At 45.2% G+C, this 17,825-nt stretch overlaps 2 protein-coding genes across 2 annotated transcripts in view; one reads left to right on the forward strand and one right to left on the reverse strand.

Moving 5' to 3' along the window:
• Positions 1–1,236: 1,236 nt before the first annotated feature.
• On the reverse strand, positions 1,237–2,844 carry LOC308152289 (uncharacterized protein). Its single transcript, XM_080525223.1, has 6 exons — positions 2,819–2,844; positions 2,473–2,635; positions 2,194–2,376; positions 1,890–2,063; positions 1,624–1,761; positions 1,237–1,540 (listed from the first exon to the last, which is right to left on the reverse strand). Exons 3-6 carry the CDS (start codon positions 2,215–2,217, stop codon positions 1,484–1,486), a joined length of 393 nt encoding a protein of 130 aa, XP_080381349.1. The 5' UTR covers positions 2,218–2,376; positions 2,473–2,635; positions 2,819–2,844; the 3' UTR covers positions 1,237–1,483.
• A 2,110-nt stretch (positions 2,845–4,954) lies between these two features.
• nudcd1 (NudC domain containing 1) overlaps positions 4,955–17,825 on the forward strand; it is a 44,951-nt gene continuing 32,080 nt past the window's right edge. The window contains exons 1-3 of the mRNA XM_080525883.1: positions 4,955–5,151; positions 8,393–8,547; positions 14,728–14,919. Of these exons, the coding sequence (XP_080382009.1) occupies positions 5,037–5,151; positions 8,393–8,547; positions 14,728–14,919 (462 nt within the window). The 5' untranslated portion in view covers positions 4,955–5,036. The remainder of the gene's footprint in view (positions 5,152–8,392; positions 8,548–14,727; positions 14,920–17,825) is intronic.

Below are 17,825 nucleotides of genomic sequence, written 5' to 3' on the forward strand. Positions count from 1 at the left end.
TCCTATCTTCTGAGTGGTCCAACACTGCATTAAAGTCTGCCCCAATTATTAAACGGTATTCTACCAGGTCATGCATGATATTAGATAGGCGTGTATAAAAATCCGAATCATAACTGTTAGGCGCGTAAATAGACAAAAAGGCTATTTTCTTATTTTCAATAATGGTTTTCATATAAGTAATTCTTCCATCTAAATCGCCCCCTACACCTAAGTTAGTTAACTGAAAATTACGGCGAGCAAGGATTACTACTCCCTTCGTTTTGTTTAGGGCTGATGAACTTGCCTTCACCATATAATGTTTATCTTTCAGTTTATGGACATCCCTCTGCAGCAAGTGGGACTCGCTAACCATGGCTATCCACTTTCTCTCTTCTTAACACATCCAAAAAACTTGTACGTTTATGTGGTAAATTAAGGCCACGTGCATTAAAGGAAAACACTGTTATCTTAGTCATTTAGATGGTGGTAAATGCAAGGCACAATATGAGCTGAAGAAAAAAAAAAACTGGCAGAGCAAGACCTGTACCCCCCCCCCCCCTCCCGCACACACACACATACCCACATGCAGCCAGACACGCACGCACACGCACACACGCAGCCTCCACACGCACACACACACACACACACGCACACCAGAGCAGCGAGTAGAACCAACAAATACACACACACACACACACACCACAAGACAACACAAAAAGAACAACAACATCCTACATGGATAACCCATGCAATCCTAACCCTCCCACCCATTACTAGAAGGCGAGTCCCTAGAGAAAAAAACTCCAAGGGGGCGGAATAAATTGACCATAAGAAAAATAAGTCCTTTACTTTAGGTAAACCAATACGGCCCGTTGATCTACACAGAGTAGAGAATACACAACCTTAGGCAGGGCCGTAATGAAAGATACTGGGAAAACAAAAATAGCAACAAAACAACCGTCAACAACAACCACAAAAAACTGCAGTTTAAAGCCTATAGCCTATTTTCAAGCGCTGATCAACTAACATCATGATGAAATAATATAGATAAGTGTCCATTTCAACAACAATGAAATAATATAAACTAACTTACCCAGCCTCAAAATGCATAGGTCTCGGAGATGAAAAACAAGAATATATATAGGCTATAATATAACACGTTTAGGCTTAGAATGGAAGATGGGGCATGCCTATTACCCCCTGAGCAGGTTTTTAGCCTACTAAAATTAAACCTTTTTAGCGAAATCTATGTCAGGGTATCTACGTTTTAAATCAGTAGTAGCTTCTTCTAGGCTCTCGAACTTCAGGGCTTCATTGTCAGTCCAGACGCAGAGGGTCGCTGGGTCCCGGACTCTGGTCCTGATCCCCTTGTCATGGAGCTGCTGCCGAATCGGCCAGTATTGGTCTCGCTGCTTCCTCCGGCGGACCGACATGTCAACAGTGATGTTCAGCTTCACGCCTGGAAGACCCCTGGGCCTCAGCTCCTTGCATTCCTCTCGCATTGTTAGCTTTGGTCATTTCTTATGGCATTGCTGCCCACCACACTGTCAGACGGCTCACACTGAAGGAATAAAATGCATGGTGCAATCACAACTATTGAACTAACAAAAAACACTATTATTTACCATTCAGCATCATGCTCACCTCCTGTTCCCTCTTCCGCTTGTTTGCCCGTAGGACCTCATCCCCAACTTTCAAGTCAAAGGATTTGACCCCCTTTTTGTTCCGGGCCTCGGAGGCCTTTTTCTGCCTTGCCTGGGCAATTTGGATGTTCTGGCAAATCTGCATTTTTTAATAATTTAATTAATTGTCCCTTAAAACATATTCATATTTTATAGCATATATTGCCATTGTATGCATATTTGTTATTATTAGATATTATTATGCATAAATTGCCATTTTTACATCACCTTTGCATGTAGATCTGTAACTTCGACAGTCTTCGCCTGTACATCCTCCTCTGGCAAATCAACCACAACCACAGCTGAGTCGTCACCCTCCTCAGTCCGTGTTGTGTTGATGACACCTGGGCTGCGAGGGTGCCGTCCGAACAGTGCCATGAACGGGGTGTACCTGGTTGATCGCTGTAAAACAAAACAAAAGTACAATCAATAGCATTTCACCATCTTTCTATATTGTTTAAATTGTTTTTTGTTTCTTTCTATGTTTGTTTGAATTGTTTACATATGCAGTTGTTACACAATAGTAGGCTACCTGCTTAGAGGTGTTGATGCTCATTATGATGCCCCTCAAATGGTTATCCCAGTCGTTCTGTTCCTCCCCACAGTACTTGGCAAGCGCAGTCTTCACGTTGCGGTTTGTGGCCTTGGCCTGGGGGTTGGAGTCTGACGTGATGCAGTGTTTGACACCCAGAGCCTCAAAAACACCACGGTTGACCTGCAGATGCATTAGTGTATGCAATTAAATTAGATTAAATTACAATTATCAAATGTCACACATCACATACACTGTGTCTTATATGCATAACTATACCTCATTCACAAATTCCCCTCCTTGGTCGGTAATGATCCTCTCTACCAGTCCAAAGTCAAGAAGAATGTTGACTATCTTCCTGGACACCTCATTGGCTGTTTCGGTGTAGAGGGTTTTTGCCACAACCCACTTGGTGAAGAGGTCGGTTGCAGTCAGAATGTAACTGCAATGAAAAATGCAGATTGTTCTCCATTAGCTACAGCATTGCAGCAGCTATTCCTCATGGGGTCCACCAAAAACTTGCTTCATAACTTTTATTGACTTATCCAATACATGATGTCAGCTTATCTCACTAGCTTTAACCAAAAGAGGTTACACATACTTCTGCCCAACATTCAGTAGCTACCTTTTGCCCTTTGCAGTGGTGGGAAGTGGACCAATGAGATCAATCCCCAGGACACTCCATGCCTCTTTCACTTGGATGGGATGGAGTACAGACTGGGATGGAGTACATGCTGTCTTTATTTTCTCATGATGTTGAGTCTGTTGACAGCTGGGGCACTCATCAACCTTTAAAACAGTGACATTTCAGAGGAAATTATCTAGAGTCAGAGAATTCTTGATGTGGTTGAGGCGTCATGTTGGTGGTGGTGGTCAGCTGCTGGGCTTAGTGCCTTAGGTGCAGAACCGCTGTGGTTGAGGGGCCGCGGCCTGTATGATGGTCTGGGTGTTCCAGTGCAGAATCAGATTGTGGTCAGTATGAGAATTACACAAGAGTTGGAGATCTTTGAGTAAAAGATCATTGCTAATGGGCAGTGTATAAATTACAATGTTCACACACACCATGCACTAATAACATCAAAAACTCACCCATTTTGTGACATCCTCCTTCAAGGTGGACCAGTGGTAGGACGCCGTCACCTTCTCCAGCGTTCGGCGTCTCCCTGGATGACCCCCAGTCCCATGGTTGTTATGGCACTCCTTCAGATCAAATCAAACTTAATTTGTATAGCCCATTTCTCACAAAAATGTGACACAATGTGCTTCACAGAGAGCAAAGAAGATAAAACAACAATAGTACAGATGAAACAACAATAAAGACAGACATTTAAAAGGCGAGATTGAATAAGTAGGTTTTGAGGTCTCCAACAATGATAATCTTGTCATAATTGGGAAAGATGAGAACTCAAGTCAGATAAGAAAGTTACCATCAGGACATCACGAACTCTATCTTTGTCGCACACCACCAAGCGAAGTTTGTCCTTGTATTTGTCCTTGTAGTACATCTCCTCACCTGATGCAGCAGGAAAATACAGCATTCATTTAGAAGTGCAAATATAAAGCCACTGGAAACAGGTTTTATGCACACAATAGTTAGCAGATGCTTAATGAGACACTCAATTTTGATATAGGCCTATTAGTCAGGTTTGTTATATAATTTCGTGGGAATTTTTTGGGGATTTGCTAATCTATACATTTTTGGAAAGGGCATTGTATGAGGAATCAGAAAATATATGTTTCCATTTGCACAGAATGTCTGAAAGGCGGCCATCTTGGCATTTACAAAATGGCGTGTGTATTATGGCGGCCATTTTACTATATGCATTTTCGCCATTTCAAGCAGTGGCTTCAAGAGTGGATATAACATAGTTATTCACACTGACTTACCTTTCATCAAGTGATTCTTGGACGCCTTTAGAATCCTTGATTTAAGGTTTCCAACCTTGGGCATGCCAGGAGGATACATATGATGCATCAAGTAAAACTTGAGAGCTGTATGAAACTCCATCTCTGTCACCTGTCTCTCTCTCTCTCCTAAACTCTCTCACCTGTCTCTCTCTCTCCTAAACTCTCTCACCTGTCTCTCTCTCTCTCTCTCTCTCTCTCTCTCTCTCTCTCTCTCTCTCTCTCTCTCTCTCTCTCTCTCTCTCTCTCTCTCTCTCTCTCACCTCTCTCTCTCTCTCACCTCTCTCTCTCTCTCTCTCACCTCTCTCTCTCTCTCACCTCTCTCACCTCTCTCTCTCTCTCTCTCTCTCTCTCTCTCTCACCTATCTCTCTCTCTCACACCTAAACACTCTCACGTCACTCTCTGTCTCTCTTTGTCTCTCTTTGTCTCTCTCTGTCTCTCTACAAACAGCCAAAATTACTGATGGGTAAAAATGGCGGTCATCATGTGATCGTAAGTCATCGTCGTCAGCGAATCATAGCGCTACCTATGACCGGAAAGGGCAGAACCTATGACCGGATCTGGTAGGGTAGGAAAAACCTCCAGGGTCGGAAAATCCTGTACCTACACCGTAAATGCCTCAACAACATGTATATCTTTATCAGTCCACATAAATAACAATACAAATGACCCCACTTTAATTCAGTTAGAAAAATAACAGATTTAAGATAAGGGTCACACAGTAAAGGGCCTATTACGGATAAATGACAAAACTGACAAATTCGTCGTGTGAATAGAAAACTCAATTTCCCACAATTCCAGACGACCAGGTGTCCCTTACTAAATTGTTCGGCGTGATACAGGAAGCACATGAAGTTGATGTGTAGAATTGAGCTCCATCATTTCTCCATTTGTCTGCTTATTTCCATTATAAACGTATTATTAATGATTCTAAAACATGGCTGCATCGAATTACTCATTGAAGGTCAACAGAGAGCTTTTGGATCCCAACTTTGAGAGTTACAGGCTATCTCTGGACGTCATACCGACCTACAACATAGAGCTGGACGCTGGTGAGACTCCACGCCACGTTGATTCTTTAGTTATTGTTAAATATTTCCCATTATTGGAACTGCAAATGCACTGTGTTACTAGTGGCTGTAGTAGTGACATATCATAACGTGATACACATCTGCTCATGTCTTGCTTTGTTTTCATTTCAGTTGCTTTTGATGATTCATTTGAATTCAGATTCAGATTCAGATAACGTTTATTGCCATTATGCTTGACACATATAGGAATTTGTTTTGGCATTACAGAAGGTGCATTTATGCTTTTTTCACATATACATGAACAAAAACAAATACAAATGCAAAAACAGGACAACAACAACAGGACAGTGCATGGATAGTGCTGTGTGTATATATATATATATATATATATATATATATATATATATATACTGTATAAAGTGCAGTGCAGAGTTATTCAAGGTCCAGTGCATGTTCAGTCCAGAATGCTCTTCTACTTAGTACTTAGTTTTTTTTAAAAATAGTATCGTTTCCCCTGCTCTGGTGGATGCATCAGAGGCATAGGACAGGTTTCCCCTGCTCTATGAATGAATGAATGAATGAATGAATGAATGAATGGTCTTTATTGTCATTGATATAGTACAGGTACCAAACAACGACATTTGGGAGGGGTGGCTCCCCTGGTGCTAGGAAAAAAAAAAAAAAAACTAAAAACAAGAAGGGAAAAGAGCTGGTTTACATAAATAAAGGCTATGTACACTATCCACTATACTATACTATACAAATAAAACACTGTGCTGTACTCTATGCTATGCTATACCTATTCTAACATTTCCTATCTCTGAACCTTATGTACCCGAGGGTTGTCATTAGGGATGCTCCGATTTATCGGCCACCGATTTAAATCGGCCGATTTCACTCCAAATGACTCGATCGGTGATCGGCAAAAATGGCCGATCGCAAATCCCTGGGGAAGACAGATAACTGAACAGAAAACATAGGAGGACGTAACAGTATGTAAACCATGAAGGCCACGTTTATGATGTCTTTTATACAGCCATATCGACTGACTTGGGCTTCAGGCCCTAACTGGGTGATAGGCCAGACCTTTACTATGCCATAAAAATGGGTCTGCGTGTGCTTGGTGCCTAATGGATCAAAACTTTTGTCTAAAAAGCAAAAAATATGTAGGCTATCCAGTCAGTAGGCCTACAGTTATGTATTTAAAAAAAAATCGGTATCGGTATCGGTTGATCTTGAGGAAAAAAATCGGTGATCGGTATCGGCCCCAAAAATCCAGATCGGAGCATCCCTAGTTGTCATATTGCACATAGTGTTATTGCACATTCATTTAAAGTGTCGCAGTTTGCAGGTTTGAAATGTTCACAGTTGTGTTTCAGTATTACACTTGATTTCAATCTAGTAGCTGCCATCAATTTGTCTAGATTGTCCAGGGCCTAGAACCTAGGTCTTTGCTGTGTTCAGGGCCTGAATGGCCCTGGGGTAGAAGCTGAGCTTCAGTCTGTTTGTCCTTGCGAACATGGTCCTGAACCGCCTGTCTGAGGGCAGCCGAGCAAAGTGTTCGTACCCAGGGTGGGATGGGTCTCTGGAGATCTTGGAGGCCTTCCTGAGGCAGCGTGTGTTGTACAGCTCTTCCAGAGAGGGGAGGGGGGCGCCGGTGATCTTCTGGGCCGATCTCACGACTCTCTGTAGCGCATTCCTCTCTGCGGCTGTGCAGCTGGAGAACCACACGCAGATGCAGTAGGTGAGGATGCTCTCCACTGCGCAGCGGTAGAAGGTCACCAGCATCTCCTGTCCGATGTGGTCTTTCCTGAGGACTCTCAGGAAGTAGAGCCACTGTTGTGCCTTCTTGATGATGGCTGCTGTGTGCTAGTGTACTGCTCTAGTGGATGCATCAGAGACATAGGACAGGTTGTCTCAGTACCAGCACATCTAACTGGTTAATACTGTAGCTCCACGTGACTAGGATTGTATTGTACACACAACATCCCAATGTAAATATGATTATAATCCTTCTTACAGATAGTATTACTGAATGATTACTTCATTTGTTGTGGACTAGCATGGTAATTCATTTCTACTAGAGGACTTACCTTAGATCTGACCCACGCCTTATCCCTAAGCTAACCCTGATGTGACAGGGGAGGCTGGAATGCAATGTGAGGCTGTGTTAGATTGTTGGAACATTCCGTGTTCTACCCATGCATAAAAATGACCCCGTCCTCCGATGTCTACCTCCACCGGCCTTCCCTGATATGTGAGCACTGTGTAACAATGCGTTTTACAATACGTGTTACACCTAAACACTAATACGAGCATTGTAATGTGAAGTGTGACTCATGCAGTGTATTTAATTACACAGAATGATTGTGCACACAATGCCTAAAAGACATTAGCCCATATACTTGTCATTGCCACTATGACTGTTGCTTTGCCAAGGTCTTGTTCACAAAAGACAGAACCACTAGATGCCCGGATACTCTCAAAACATTCAAGACCAGACCAGACCCAGACCAGACCAGACCAGACCAGACCAGACCCAGACCAGACCAGACCAGACCCAGACCAGACCCAGACCAGACCAGACCAGACCAGACCAGACCAGACTCCAGACCAGACCAGACCAGACTCCAGACCAGACCAGACCAGACCAGACCAGACTCGTCGGCTCAGACTGGCCTTCCCACCGCACGGGCTGGGTCCTGACTAACGCGGTCCTGACTAACGCGGTCCTGACTAACACGGTCCTGACTTACACGGTCCTGACTAACACGGTCCTGACTAACACGGTCCTGACTAACACGGTCCTGACTAACACGGTCCTGACTAACACGGTCCTGACTAACACGGTCCTGACTAACACGGTCCTGACTAACACGGTCCTGCATCGCTGCCTTTTAGTTTGTTGTGTTTCTTCTTGTTGTTGATTGTCCTGCTTCTCCTGCTTTTTGTCTGTACAGTAACCGAGTTTGAGAAAGGCGCTTAGAAATAAAATGTATTATGATTATCAGAATGAATTAGACTGAGATTCAGGTACAAGCTTAACATTTACATGTTTGGCATTTAGCAGACGACGCCTTATTCCAAAGCGACTTACAATCGATACATTTGACTAGTAAGTAAGTGAATCATCAATCCACCAGTCGTAGCAGGAAAAATAATCTAGCTCAGGCCGGCGGCCATTGGCAGTCGTCGTGCTAGAAGAAGAACGATTTTTTTCCCCATTGGTTGAACATCTCCACATCTTCTCCCTCTCTTTCAGCTGTGGCGGAGGTTAAGCTGAAGGACAGTCAGTACACACTGGACCACGTGCGTGCATTCGGCATGTACAACTATCTCCACATGGACCCCTGGTATGAGGACAGCGTGTACTTTGTGGACTGCAAAGGACGTGTGCTGAATCTGACTGTTACCCTGGTAAGAGCCCCTCAATAACCTCTCAATAACCTCTCAATAACCTCTCAATATTGTGGATCTTCCATACATTTTCCAAAATGTGTTATTGTTATTTAATGACAAGACACGAGAGGATGCTATACAAATACATTTCTAAATGCTTTCCAGCCAAATTCCCCCTCCCTATCACCTACCCTCCCTTCCCTTACCCCTTGGGGCGGCTGTGGCGCAGGAGGTAGAGCCGCCGTCTAAAGATCACAAGGTTGGCAGATCGGCGGTTCGAGCCCCAGCTGGCCACATGTCGAAGTGTCCTTGGGCAAGACACTGAACCCCAAATTGCTCCCAGTGAGCGGGGCCGGCCTTGCATGGTAGCTTGCCGCCACTGGTGTGTGAATGCGTGTGTGAACGGGTGAATGAGAGGCCGTTGTAAAGCGCTTTGGAGCAGCAAAAAAGGCGCTATACAAGTGCAGTCCATTTACCATTTACCATTTTCCTCCCTCCTACCCCAATTCCACTCGCCTCAGCCCAGCTCACAAAACTAACCCAAAAAGTAGTACACAGTTGAAATGATGATTTCATATTACACCAACAGAGGGCACTCTAACCCCAGAGATAGAGCCGTTCTATCTCTATGGATCTAACAGCTCACCAGCTGTACCACAGAGATAGAAGGATTCCAGAATTCTTCATAACAATTCTATCATTCTTAATTCTATAATCTTGGGTTGTATCTCCATGGTCGAAATCAATGGTTCCATAATGCTCAGCTATCGAGGCTTGTTATTGGCAGAGTGAAGTGGGCAGTTCTTGTGGTACTTTAACACACTACACACACTTGGGTTTTGTTGGTTCCAAATGGTTCCCAGTGGTGCTTTTTTATTTTTTTATTTTTTTATTTGTTTTTCCGTGGCCGGCAGCCCCAGAGAAGATCGCCAGGCAGACTAGCTGACTGGCTCCTCGAGCCCAGCACCGTTATTCCGGCACCCCGGGGGCGCTGTTGCGCGACGGATCCTTGTCCGGAAATAGTCCTATACCGCCCTCTGGAGCGGCCGCTCAATATGCCGCTCCCTGTGTGCCTCGGCCATATCCGGGTCTGGCGAGACCGGGATTCGATCCCAGTCCCCGGTGGGCAGCTTGTACTAGTGGCTAGTGCTTAGACCGCTACGCCACCGCGGGGCATATAGTGCTTGTTTTAATGAGACAAACAAGCAGCTCCTGGGTTAGGCTATTGTAAAGGAACACTATTTTTAGGTTTTGGCTATTATTGAGTAATTACTGTTTTAGCACGTAATTACTTACTGAATACCTGTTCATTGTGATATGTGTTTTGGTTTGGCTATTATTGAGTAATTACTATTAGCACATATTTCCCACGGAATTCAGTTATTGTTTCAGTGACAACTAACACACACATTTCTGTGTGTCTCTAGCCTAGTGGTGGTCTAGTGGATAGTGAGTTGGACTTGGGATCGGAAGGTTGTGAGTTCGAATCCCGCCTGAAGCCACACCACTACTAGTGTGCCCTTGGGTAAGGCACTTAGCCCTCAGTTACTCCAGGGGGAATGTCCCTGTAATTCGTAATTGTAAGTCGCTTTGGATAAAAGCGTCTGCTAAATGACAAAATTATTTATTATTTATTATTTAGCCTCTTGGGGTATCAGTAGATGCTCAGAGAGAGATGGCGGTTTGCAGCTGAGAGAATCCAACCTAGAACATGTTTCCAGAAGGAGAAGGGGTAGAGCTGGGAATCCATCAACAGAGAAGGCCTATTGTTCCACATGTTGATCTACCGAGCCACCACATAGTTCTGCTCTCAGATAACTTTTCTCAGCCTGCGATGTTCTGCAATTACCACGATGGTCATTATTGTTGGTATCCCCCCTCTCTGTCTCAAAGACAAGATGATAGTGATCACACCATAATCCTCTGCGCCGGTAGAATTCTTGGCTTTGGGTTGTTCCATCATTAAATGAGTCTTTATGATAATGTGTTATTCACATTATAATTACAATGATCATGTGATAATTATCTTGGGAAGGCTTTTGTGTACAGCTGAAGGGCAGTAGGATGGGGAGGGGTGGGGGGGGGATTGTACTTTACACCCAGAACAAGAGCATTAAGAGGTTGCCGGAGAGAAAATGATCTGAAAGGTGTATAATATGCGCTGCCATAATATGTCGCATCAAGCACCATGGCAACAAAGAGGACAGTCACTGCCCAGTCCTTTTGAATCTCGGTTACTTTGTTCTGCCTGCCTGCCTTGCCTGTAATTGTAATCATCTGTATCTCCTCTATCTATTCTAACAAGGCCGTGGGAGAACATCTCTGGTGTTAGGTTCAATCACATGGGTCTCAAGGGGGGGGATGGACTGCACTTATATAGCGCCTTTAGTGCTTTACAACGGCCTCTCATTCACCCGTTCACACACACATTCACACACCAACGGCAGCAAGCTACCATACAAGGCGTCGGCCCGCTCACTGGGAGCAATTTGGGGTTCAGTGTCTTGCCCAAGGACACTTCGACATGTGGCCAGCCAGGGCTCGAACCGCCGATCTGCCAACCTTGCGATAATTAGACGGCAGCTCTACCTCCTGCGCCACAGCCGCCCCATGAATCCTGTATGTACAGACTGAATATGTAGTATGAATACAGTACAGACTGAGTATGTAGTATGAATACAGTATGTACAGACTGAGTATGTAGTAGGAATACAGTACAGACTGAGTATGTAGTATGAATACAGTACAGACTGAGTATGTAGTATGAATACAGTACAGACTGAGTATGTAGTATGAATACAGTACAGACTGAGTATGTAGTATGAATACAGTATGTACAGTCTGTGTATGTAGTATGAATACAGTACAGACTGAGTATGTAGTATGAATACAGTACAGACTGAGTATGTAGTATGAATACAGTATGTACAGTCTGTGTATGTAGTATGAATACAATACAGACTGAGTATGTAGTATGAATACAGTATGTACAGACTGAGTATGTAGTATGAATACAGTACAGACTGAGTATGTAGTATGAATACAGTACATACTGAGTATGTAGTATGAATACAGTATGTACAGACTGAGTATGTAGTATGAATACAGTATGTACAGACTGAGTATGTAGTATGAATACAGTACAGACTGAGTATGTAGTATGAATACAGTACAGACTGAGTATGTAGTATGAATACAGTACAGACTGAGTATGTAGTATGAATACAGTATGTACAGACTGAGTATGTAGTATGAATACAGTATGTACAGACTGAGTATGTAGTATGAATACAGTACAGACTGAGTATGTAGTATGAATACAGTACAGACTGAGTATGTAGTATGAATACAGTAATGACTGAGTATGTAGTATGAATACAGTATGTACAGACTGAGTATGTAGTATGAATACAGTACAGACTGAGTATGTAGTATGAATACAGTATGTACAGACTGAGTATGTAGTATGAATACAGTACAGACTGTGTATGTAGTATGAATACAGTACAGACTGAGTATGTAGTATGAATACAGTATGTACAGACTGAGTATGTAGTATGAATACAGTACAGACTGAGTATGTAGTATGAATACAGTACAGACTGAGTATGTAGTATGAATACAGTAATGACTGAGTATGTAGTATGAATACAGTATGTACAGACTGAGTATGTAGTATGAATACAGTACAGACTGAGTATGTAGTATGAATCCAGTATGTACAGACTGAGTATGTAGTATGAATACAGTACAGACTGAGTATGTAGTATGAATACAGTACAGACTGAGTATGTAGTATGAATACAGTACAGACTGAGTATGTAGTATGAATACAGTACAGACTGAGTATGTAGTATGAATACAGTATGTACAGACTGAGTATGTAGTATGAATACAGTACAGACTGAGTATGTAGTATGAATACAGTACAGACTGAGTATGTAGTATGAATACAGTATGTACAGACTGAGTATGTAGTATGAATACAGTACAGACTGAGTATGTAGTATGAATACAGTACATACTGAGTATGTAGTATGAATACAGTATGTACAGACTGAGTATGTAGTATGAATACAGTACAGTCTGAGTATGTAGTATGAATACAGTACAGACTGAGTACCGTATTTTCCGGACTATAAGTCGCACCCGAGTATAAGTCGCAGCAGGCCAAAAATGGGCCATGAAGAGGAAAAAACCACATATAAGTCGCACTGGACTATAAGTCGCATGGTTCAAGGGAACGGGCTTGGCGGAATCAGCGGGGAAAGAAGACCCTGTTGAGCTTGACTCTAGTCTGGCACTGTGAAGAGACATGAGAGGATTTGTAAGCCCAGGAAGGACATAATTCACGTTGAAACTTCTTCTGAAAGGTTAAGGAATACTTGTATTATCGAGTGTAAAGTCCGCTAGCTAGCGCGGGGCTAACAACATGGCGTCGCGGAGGAAAAATGAAACTTTGAACAGCCTCTAAAAGGTAATAAATGACTTTAATATCGTTTCTAACGTCCATAACATTGTGTATAAGGTCCATAACATCATGTTTAATGTCCACATTGTCGTGTTTAATGTCCACATTGTCGAGTATAATGGCTATTAGAAGGCTGAGGTCTTTCGGTGTCTGCAACAAGCTGCTGCAAATGTTTTATCAGTCGGTGGTTGCCAGCGTTCTGTTCTTCGCCGTGGCCTGCTGGGGTGGAAACATCTGTGCCAGGGATGCTGCGAAGCTAAACAAACTGGTGAAGAAGGCCAGCTCTGTGGTGGGGACCGGGCTGGACAGCCTAGAGGTGGTGGCAGAACAGAGGATGGGGAAAAAACTGGCGGCCATGCTGGCCAATCCCTCCCACCCGATGTACTGCGAGCTGGCAGGGATGAGGAGCAAGTTCAGCCACAGATTTGTTCTCCCCCGTCAAAGTACAAAAAGATTTGGACAGTCCTTTATTCCAGCTGCACTCCGACTCTACAACCAGGCCCTGCAGGGTGGGGGAGACCTGGAGATGGAACTTTTGGAACTTTTTACTTATTGAGCCTGCACTGTTTTATGTTTTTTTATTGAATGTTTTTCTGTTTTCTGTACTGAATGTTTTCTGCCCTAACTGAGCTGTTTGACAACAAAATTTCCCCATTGGGGACAATAAAGGTTTTCAATCAATCAATCAATCAATTCTATCGCGTATGAAGCGCTACCGGAAGTAGCAAAATGCTACTCGCGGGTACAACATTGCAACGTTAAACAGCCTCTGGAAGGAATAAATGACTTTAATATCGTTTCTAACGTCCATAACATTGTGTATAAGGTCCATAACATCATGTTTAATGTCCACATTGTCGTGTTTAATGTCCACATTGTCGAGTATAATGGCTATTCTATCGCGTATGAAGCGCTACCGGAAGTAGCAAAATGCTACTCGCGGGTACAACATTGCAACGTTAAACAGCCTCTGGAAGGAATAAATGACTTTAATATCGTTTCTAACGTCCATAACATTGTGTATAAGGTCCATAACATCATGTTTAATGTCCACATTGTCGTGTTTAATGTCCACATTGTCAAGTATAATGGCTATTCTATCGTGTATGAGGCGCTAGCGGAAGTTACTCCTTGGTTCATGTCAGTCAGAGATTACCGTATGTCAGTTCATGTCAGTCAGAGATTATGAATTATTGATATATAAGTCGCACCTGACTATAAGTCGCAGGACCAGCCAAAGTATGAAAAAAACCGCGACTTATAGTCCGGAAAATACGGTATGTAGTATGAATACAGTACAGACTGAGTATGTAGTATGAATACAGTATGTACAGACTGAGTATGTAGTATGAATACAGTACAGTCTGAGTATGTAGTATGAATACAGTACAGACTGAGTATGTAGTAAGAATACAGTATGTACAGACTGAGTATGTAGTATGAATACAGTACAGTCTGAGTATGTAGTATGAATACAGTATGTACAGACTGAGTATGTAGTATGAATACAGTACAGTCTGAGTATGTAGTATGAATACAGTACAGACTGTGTATGTAGTGGCCCTCTCCATCCAGGATGGTTAGCTCTGTCCTGGACCAGGATGGTTAACAAGCTGGCGTTCCCAGTCTCCCTCTATCTCACCCCCTCCCTTACCTTCTAGACTGACAGGTCTCCGGCCAGTCATTCCATGGTAATGTCAACTCTTGTGTTTGATGTCACCACACAGGACACAGCCCTGGGGAAGCCCCGAGAGGTGTACCACATGACCCCTGACCCCAGCGAGCGCGAGGAGGCGACGCGTCTCTGCGCCTCCCTCAGCCTCACCTCGGCCACCTGGGCGGCCCTGTCGGACGGCGCCGGGCGGCTCCACCTCCTCCGCACCTGCAAGAGAGGAGAGGGCGCCCAGAGCAGGTGGGAGGTAAGGAGAGACAGGACCCCCCCCCCCCCCCCCCGTCCTCTGACACCCGCCGCCTGTGTTCAGCTCCACGCCAACTTCATCAGCGGTTAGGATGTTTTCGGGTCTTCAGTTCGGTCTCGATATTTGTTTTGAGTTTCTGTATCTAAAGTCGTACCGCGGGTCATCCGGCATATCAGACCAATAGAGCTCTCAGGCCTTCTGACGCTGGTTTTCTCTGTGTACCACATGTACAAAAGAAGAGATTTGGTGAGGCTGCATTCTCATTTTGTGCACCCAAATTGTGGAATGCACTGCCAGTTTACATTAAGGATGCAACCTCAGCAAATATGTTCAAGTCAAGACTTAAAACCCATCTTTTTAATATTGCCTTTAAATTACTAAATAATTAAATTATGATTATATAATGATTGGAGCACTTTGAACTCCAACATTTGCAGGAAAAGCGCTATACAAATAAAAGTTATTATTATTATTATGATTATTATTATTATTAGGTCTTCAATTCGGTCTCAATATTTGTTTTGAGTTTCTTATCTAAAGTCGTACCGCGGGTCATTGGCTGGGTTGCAAGGTATTACAACAAAGATGAAACATGCGACTTGATAGAAACGTGTTTGTCCACGTGAAGGAAGAAAAAACGCAGTAAGAAAAAGGAAACCAGGAGCATTTGTATCTCCTAAGACGCTGACATTTACAGACTCCTTTAAGACCTGGTTTGGCTTTTAGATGAGAGACTTAATGTTAAGCCTAAAGTTCAGGTGTAGAATACAGACTGAAGGATTATGCAGAGTCAATATCCTCAAACATTCCAATTTAGCTAGGTTCTAGTGGGTTCAGAGCCAAGCTGGCATTACATTTCTGTTTGTATCGTATTGTGGGAAGTGCAACAAAGAGACGACAGACGTAGGTTGGAGTCGAGGATGTTTACTTCACTCACTTCTGCTACATGCTAACATACACTCTCAGTGACAACCACAATAACTTCAACCGGAACCGGAAACCCTTGCCCCTTTAACCCCCACTCTTAAAGGTACAAACCCTTCTTGGTGAATGTCTCTTAATGTGAATCACCACACAGGCCCCCCCAGAATTCACCAACCCAGAAGGTACAAAAACCCAAGATAACCATTAAAAGTCCAACTGAACAGGCAATCCATGAACAGTACTACAGTTAACGTGGCGGGGGGCGGATCAAGCGGCCGAAACGGCTGCGCTTTGCAGGAGGGGGATTAAGGGTGAGAACTGGAACTGGAGCTGGAACTGGGACAGAGGTTGGGGTAGGGACAGAGGTTGGGACAGGGACAGAGGTTGGGACAGGGACAGAGGTTGGGACAGGGACAGAGGTTGGGACAGGGACAGAGGTTGGGGCAGGGACAGAGGTTGGGGTAGGGGGCCGCCCCCGCCGCGGGGGTAGGGCCAACTGAACTGGCTCGTCAATGTTCAAGTGAGCAGGCTTGAGACGGTCTATAGCGACCCGCTCTGACCTGCCCCCCATGTCCACCACAAAGTGCTTAGCGCCCGCCTCCAGGACACGGAAGGGCCCGTCGTAGGGGGGCCGCAGTGGAGCCCGATGGCTGTCGTGTCGGATGAAAACGTACTTAGCCAATGGCAGGTCCCTGGGGACGTAGGACTGGGGGAGGCAGTGACGTGATGTCGGAATGGGGACGAGGTCATTCACAATGCCCCGGAACACAGTTCTATGAGAGGCGGCCGACCAGGGAGCTGCAGCCTCTGGAAGAAACTCCCCAGGAACCCGCAGTGGCTGGCCATACACCAGCTCGGCGGACGAGGCCTGGAGATCCTCTTTGGGGGCAGAGCGAAGACCGAGCATGACCCACGGGAGGCGGTCCACCCAGCCACTGTCCATCAGGCTGGCCCGAAGAGCGGCCTTCATGTCCCGATGGAACCGCTCACAAAGTCCATTGCCCTGCGGGTGGTACGCCGTAGTGCGGTGGATCTTCACCCCCAGGTGCTCAGCAACCGTAGTCCAGAGCTCCGAGGTGAACTGGGGGCCCCTGTCGCTCGTGATGTCACCTGGTGTGCCAAAGCGGGCCACCCAGCACCCAATGAACGCCCGGGCCACCTCCGCTGCCGTAGTAGAGGCCAGGGGAACAGCTTCTGGCCACCTGGTGGTCCGGTCCACCATGGTGAGGAGGTAGGTATATCCGTGAGACGGGGGCAGGGGGCCTACCAGGTCCACATGCACGTGGTCAAAACGCCTCTCTGGCACCACAAACGGTGCCAAAGGGGCTTTGGTATGGCGGTGCACCTTAGCGCGCTGACATGCCACACACGAGCCAGCCCAGGTTCTAACGTCCCTCCGGAGGCCAGGCCAAACAAACTTAATCCCCACCAATTTAGCCGAGGCTTTCACCCCCGGGTGGGAAAGGCCGTGGATGGTGTTGAAAACCCTGCGCCGCCAGGCAGCCGGCACCATAGGACGTGGTTGGCCGGTGGAGACGTCGCAGAGGAGAGTGGCTTTGGCCGCGTCGAACACCACGTCCTCCAGCTGCAGTGCAGTAGGAGCGACCCGGTAGGCCTGAATGTCAGAGTCTGCGGCTTGGTCCGCCGCCATGGCGGCATAGTCGAGTCCTAAGTGAACAGACCCGACGACCGCCCGTGAGAGGCAGTCGGCGACGAAGTTGTCCTTGCCCGCCAAGTGCTGGATGTCCGTGGTGAACTCGGAGATCGCCGAGAGCTGACGCTGCTGACGCCCAGACCATGGCTCCGAGGTCTTGGCCATGGAGAATGTCAGTGGCTTGTGGTCCACGAAGGCGGTGAACTGGCGGCCCTCTAACAGGAATCTAAAGTGTCTGGTGGCCAGGAAAAGACCCAGCAGTTCCCTGTCAAAGGTGCTGTACTTGCGCTCGTTGTCGCGGAGCTGTTTGCTGAAGAAGGCCAGCGGC

The sequence above is a fragment of the Nansenia antarctica genome (genome assembly GCF_963989245.1).
Source record: "Nansenia antarctica genome assembly, chromosome: 3".
Taxonomy (NCBI): domain Eukaryota; kingdom Metazoa; phylum Chordata; class Actinopteri; order Argentiniformes; family Microstomatidae; genus Nansenia; species Nansenia antarctica.